The 6304-nt window shown below is 47.7% G+C and overlaps 1 protein-coding gene across 4 annotated transcripts; it reads left to right on the top strand.

The window, feature by feature from the left end:
• Positions 1 to 352: 352 nt before the first annotated feature.
• On the top strand, positions 353 to 4189 carry LOC117843885 (serine/threonine-protein kinase D6PKL2). Of its 4 annotated transcripts, none has more exons than XM_034724633.2 (3): positions 353 to 655; positions 1502 to 2483; positions 2951 to 4189. In XM_034724633.2, the coding sequence occupies exons 2-3, from the start codon at positions 1651 to 1653 to the stop codon at positions 3831 to 3833; spliced, it is 1716 nt and encodes a 571-aa protein (XP_034580524.1). In that variant the 5' UTR covers positions 353 to 655; positions 1502 to 1650; the 3' UTR covers positions 3834 to 4189. The 4 variants fall into 4 exon arrangements, with proteins under 4 accessions (XP_034580524.1, XP_072147565.1, XP_034580526.1 ...); XM_072291464.1 differs by lacking the exon at positions 353 to 655 and adding an exon at positions 795 to 1025; XM_034724635.2 differs by lacking the exon at positions 353 to 655 and adding an exon at positions 1033 to 1304.
• The last annotated feature ends 2115 nt before the right edge of the window (positions 4190 to 6304 follow it).

The raw sequence follows: 6304 nt of genomic DNA on the forward strand, positions 1-6304 counted from the left end.
TGTTCTCAGAGACAAAATTAAGTAGATACTTTGGATAATTTTTTCTTCTATGTTGAGGATGTGTGAACTACTACAGGTTCTTGGTAGAAAATAATTCGGTTACCAATAATTCAATTCTCACTGAAACAAGCAAGCATTCTCATGTTTCAACTTTCAAGCAGGGATGGACCTATACTGCCAGGGTCGAGCCCCACCTGTCAGACTCTCACCCAGCACAGCCCTGGGGGTTGTTGCCTTGCTGGTCCGCCGGCTGCGAGTCTCGGGCGACGCGAGACCCACCCACGCCCTGCACGCTCCTCCTCCGCCCGGCGGTTCCCCAAGCGCATCGCCATTAGATTAGGATTAGTGAGTAACCGCTTTGTTGATCCACCCAAAAAGCCCATCTTTTCACCACCAACCTTTGCCTTTGACCCGTCCCACCCTCGCGCACCCCTTTGTCTCCTTGCACTCCGCATCCTGAATCCCCAAGCCCCCACACCAATCACTGGAGTGCTCGCTCAGTCCCCGTCTCCCGCCGCCCACACCAAGTATGCAGCTAGGCTCTGCCTCTTGCCGTCGCCATGGCTCGGCCATGTGAGCATCCTACAGGAGCCGCCATCTCCCACCTCTCACCGGCGGGTGGCGGCGCCATGGCCGCTTCTTGGTCCTAGCAGAGGTACCTCTCTTCTCCCGCTCGCCGGCTGGCTGACTGATTGATGTAGGTGTCATTTTCCCCAGGTGGGGATGTCCATTCCTGATCTGTTGCTTTAATGCATCCCCATCACTTTCCAGATCCAATCCACCTCCTTCCTCCTCCCCCGCGTCTTTATAAATCTCCCGCTGCCGCATTCACTGGCCACCGGAGTTAGTGCCCCCATGTCCTGACGCGGACGCGGGAGGAGCACACCACATGCGCGGATGTGCTGTGCTGTTGCCTTGCCGCCTCATATGATTCCGGTGTGCGCCATCATACCTGCCTCTTCTTTTCCGGGGGAGAAAAGGGGGAGCAGCGAGTTGTGCGCCTTGTGAGCTTGCAGCTGTTCCAGGTTGCAATGCCCGTGCTGTTCCTGCTTTAGTCGCTTTGGGGGATATCTAAAAAAATTTCCCTTTTGTTGCTAATCTCTCTGGCGCTGGCCCACTCCCATCCCTATTTTTGTGGGGGAATGCGGGGTGGGGGCTTGTGATTTTTGAGCCCTCGTTCTAGTGCTTGGCCTTTTGGGGAGTGTTGATGCGGCGTTATGGGGCGCTGGATCTGTTGTCCGGCGCGAGGCCGTAGCGTGTGGGGGAACCTGCAAGGTGATTTCCTGGCCATGGATCCCGAAAAGGTTTCTCTTCTCTTTATTCGTAGGAATCTGCTGTGTGTTTGCTATGCGTCGTTCCTGCTTGTACTGTTCCTTTGCGGATTAGTATTCTTGTTGATTTCTTCCGTTTATGTTCGATTGCTCCCTCTGTCTTCTGGATTTCTTGCATAGCTTTATATACCTCGATGACTCTGGTGCTAATGGGGCAAATTGATTTTCAGATCAGGAGTTGGGCGCTGCGCTGCCACGCTGCTGAACGTTTGGAGAAGGTGGAGGGCTTGTGTTGACCTGCCTGTTAGATTCTGCACTTCGGTGTTTCTGATCAATCGCTCCTGCCCGGTTCCTGTCTTGTGAATCCGTCTCCCCAAGCATGGCTGGGCAAGCGGCAAAGGCGAAGGAGTCAGGGAAAGACGACAGACAAGAACCCGGAGCTGAGGTGATGAAAGAGAAGGTACTGCCATCTCACCAGCAGGAAGAGTCTTCAGCGTCTCTGATGGACAAGGATTCTTCGGGTGTCTCTGGTGATGTGTCGCCCGTCCTAGATGGGGATTCTGGGGAGTTGAAAGTGGAGAACTTGGATATCAATGGGAATAAGGAAAAGAAAACGTCTCAGAAGAGCAGCACGAGTGAGGGCTTCGCTTCTGCTAAAGTGAGTGATGGGACAAGTAGTTTGAGGAAGACCAGTGGTAGTGCGACGATGAGTACACGGGCTGATTTCACTGAGAGTGGGAAGAGTAGCATGTGCCGTGCGAGCACAGGCAGTGACATTAGTGATGAGAGCTCCTGCAGCAGCATGAGCAGTGCCACCACAAAGCCGCACAAGGGGAATGATTCAAGGTGGGAGGCAATCCATGTGGTGAAGTCCAGGGATAATGTTCTTGGTTTGAATCATTTTAGACTGCTTAAGAAGCTGGGTTCTGGTGATATTGGTAGCGTGTATCTCTCTGAATTGAGTGGTACACGGAGCTACTTTGCAATGAAGGTCATGGATAAGACTTCTTTGGCAAGTCGGAAGAAGCTGCTTCGAGCTCAGACTGAGCGGGAGATCCTGCAATCCCTGGATCATCCATTTCTACCAACCCTGTATACTCACTTTGAGACAGATAAGTTTTCATGCTTGGTTATGGAGTTCTGTCCTGGAGGGGACCTTCACACTCTTCGCCAGAGGCAACCTGGAAAATATTTTTCAGAGCAAGCAGCAAAGTATGTGCTTCTGCTAACGATAAGTTCAACACCTTATGTAATTTGTTGGTTAGCTTTGTTTACTAGGAGTTGCGTGATGCTTCTTATCTGCAGTTCAGTATTTTTGCATTGCAATTTTATTCAAACTTCATTTTGTGTGGAATAATTTGTTTGTACTTGCATAATCAGGTGCATATGACATGTTTATGCATTTTCATATGCTAACGCGTAACCTGTTTATTGTTGTCGATCAAGACAGTGCATACTTTTGTATGCCCCTTCGAACGTTTCATGTTGCATTCCCATGTAGGTACAATTCTACATTAATTTAGACACTCAAAATCTTTTATTGGATAGCATGAATCTTGAATTGCTTAGGTGCTAATGTTGAAATTCTGACCTATATATGAAACTGTGCTATTTATCAGTCTTCATTAAAATGAGTTGTTCAACTTTCTTGGCACTGATTGGATATCTTGATGTTTCAGGTTCTATGTAGCAGAGGTGCTCCTTGCGTTGGAATACCTGCATATGCTTGGGATTATATACCGTGATCTTAAACCAGAAAATGTCCTTGTTCGGGAAGATGGCCACATCATGCTGTCGGACTTTGACCTCTCTCTTCGCTGTTCAGTAAGCCTAACAGTGATCAAGTCTGCAAATCCAGGCCTAGATGCACTTCAGAGGAACAATGCAGCATACTGTGCCCAGCCTGCTTGCATCGAACCATCCTGCATTCAGCCCTCGTGTGTTGCTCCAACTACTTGCTTTGGCCCTCGGTTCTTCAGGAAATCCAAGTCCAAATCTAAGTCCAAGAAGGATAAGTCAAAGCCTGATGCTCCAAACCAAGAGAACCTATTCCCAGAGCTCATCGCTGAGCCAACTGATGCCCGTTCCATGTCCTTTGTTGGCACCCATGAGTACTTGGCCCCAGAAATAATAAAAGGGGAGGGCCATGGAAGCGCGGTGGATTGGTGGACGTTTGGTATATTCTTGTACGAGCTGCTGTTTGGCAAGACCCCTTTCAAGGGTTCAGGCAATCGGGCTACGCTCTTCAACGTCGTTGGCCAGCCCTTGAGGTTCCCAGAGTCCCCAATAGTGAGCTTCTCTGCAAGGGACATGATAAGGGGATTGCTGGTCAAGGACCCGCAGCACCGACTTGGATATAAGCGAGGTGCTACTGAGATAAAGCAGCACCCTTTCTTCGAGGGCGTGAACTGGGCGCTCATAAGATGTGCGAGCCCTCCGGACATTCCGAAGCCTGTGGAGCTTGACTGCCGCCCGAAGCAAGTGCCGTCGACAAATGGAAAGGTCGCACCTGTCGCCAATCCAAAGGGGCCAGATAATTACCTAGAGTTTGAATTCTTCTAGATTTTTTCCTTTTCTTTTTTTTGATACCTGAACTGAAAGAGTGCATCTGGGCCGATGTTGCGAAAGAAAGCGAAAGACGAGGAGCTACTCTAGGCATGAGAATGCTTGGCTGGAATGTTTCCGCTTATAGACTGTATGCTCGCTCCAGGAGCCCCCCAAGTTGTTTTACTTGTTGAACTGCTTGACTCTAGGATGTACTCCATTCATCTTGTATGTTGCAAATTTTCGAAACCACCTATGGTATCGAGCTGTCGATGTAATTGTTGCTGTACTCTGTAATTGATGCTTCCTCCTAGAACATGTCTTGCTCTACAAAATGCTGATATGATATCTGAACCTTGAACCTGGAATCGCAATGCAACTTGTCTCGGTTTCCATAACAGTTATGTGATCGTTGATTCTGTAAGGAAAAAGCTAGCGCGCGCCGCGCGCGGGCTGCTGTACTGCTGCGACTCTCACGTAACTTTTATTTTCCTTTCCTCTTTTAAAATATGATAACTTTTTTTTATCAAGTGTCCGTTTTCAATTCCGTTTGCACCATTGCGTTCGTTTTGATGATATCTATAAAACTAGATCCATGATAGGTATGTTATAATATATTTTTATATTCTAGTAACTTAAGTTGAATGCATAATAGCTAGTTATGCATGAAGTGTGTAGCAGCTTATGTATAAATCTATCAACACATTACATATATATAAATTGCTATATTTTTTGAGGTATCTATTTAAGTTGTCTCATTTGTCTGTATAGATGAATAAATGAACTCCAAAGAAGCTGTTACGTTGACTATGTGTGAGTTATAATTAATATAATATATAAGTTATCACATGTAAGTTATCATGTTCGCTATATAAATCAATATTAACAGGTGGACAATAATTCAGTTCTACCAGACATACAATACAAGTTACTACTATGTATAACATAAGTTGCTACATTGTTAAATAGTTTGTATATAAGTTGCTGCTATGTATATAACATAAGTTGACACTTGCATAAAACAACCTCAAAACGTATTTAATATGGGTCTAGTTTTGTAGATCTCGTCGCAACGAACATAATGCTATAAACGGATTTGAAAACGGACACTTGATGGAAGAATTATGCTCATTTAAAGAAAATACAACCAATTTCCCACGCTGATGTCAGTGATGACCTCATGCGAAAAAGACAACTCTGCCAACTCATGATTTGCTCGTTTTATTTTAAAATGGCTCCACTCATATGGTCTTCTCATTTCGGTTTCCAACTGCATGCATGTAATAGTATGTGAGGGATATGGGTACACCATGGGTCCCTACCAACCAGGATACCAGTACCCTTGTCGGACCTAACAAGTGGCCCCGCCCGACTAGGACGTGCGGGCCAAGGACATGAATATACTTGGAGTACACGCCAAGGAGGCCGGGCGATTCAAATCAGCCCGGATATTGCAGGATACGTATTGTACTCCGACTCAGATTACCTTCCATGTAACTACCAAGTAGATTAGATTCAAACCGATTTGTAACCCTAGGTCGTCAACCTATATAGGGTGACCGAGGGAGCCTCCCGAGGGCAATCCAATCTCATCTCATACCAGGAATACAATCCACGGATACAGGACATAGGGAATTACTCTCTGAAGGCCCGAACCTGTCTAAAACCCTCGTGTCCCTTGTATTCTCGCGATCACCTTCGAGTTCTTAGTTTCGCAATCGCCCTCACCTACAAATCAACCACTTGGGTAACCCCCTTTGGACTACCGGGCTTATAAATTCGAGAGTTGGCGCGCCAGGTAGGGGTGATTGTGAGATCCTCCTAGCGACCTCAATGGCATCCTGTCCCGGCATTGTTTTTCTCGAGAGCATGAAGGACTACCTCGCCAACCCGATCCAGATTCATTTCGGGACCATGCCGGCGAATTCCAATCCGACCACTTCTTCCGTCGACTTGGCAGCTTCCATCGACTCGGCGGCTTTCGTCGACTTGGCGCCCATCACCAGCTCAACATCTGTTGGATCTACTCCAGCAGAGCAAAACCTCCACCCGAGGATCATCATGCCGCTTGCCTAGTAGGTTGGCGATCTCTCTCTCTCTCTATCTCTATCTCTCTCTCTATCTCTCCGAGAGGGTTCCAGATCTACTTGCTGTCGCCCGCCCATCCATGCCCTCCAACCTGATTGCGAGGCTAGATCGCATCAGCAACACTATTGCTGAGTGCATAGATCTGTCTGAGGTGATGCTACGCTCAAAAAGGTCGGCGCAGGGTCTGTCCCGCGCTCCCTTTGGTCTGCGGAAGTCAGCTGCCGTGTACTCCGCCAAACTTGACTTGGCTTACAGATCTAATCTGGAGACCAGCCCGAACCCACTCAGTTTCTGGACTGCGGTGAATTCCAGGTGCCCCGCATCGTCCTGACGCCAAAACCCTATGGAAGCGACAATGAGAGCAACTCTTCCACGCCAGATCACGAAACTTTCATGGTCTC

The sequence above is a fragment of the Setaria viridis genome, chromosome 2 (assembly GCF_005286985.2).
Source record: "Setaria viridis chromosome 2, Setaria_viridis_v4.0, whole genome shotgun sequence".
In the NCBI taxonomy this organism is placed as follows: Eukaryota; Viridiplantae; Streptophyta; class Magnoliopsida; order Poales; family Poaceae; genus Setaria; species Setaria viridis.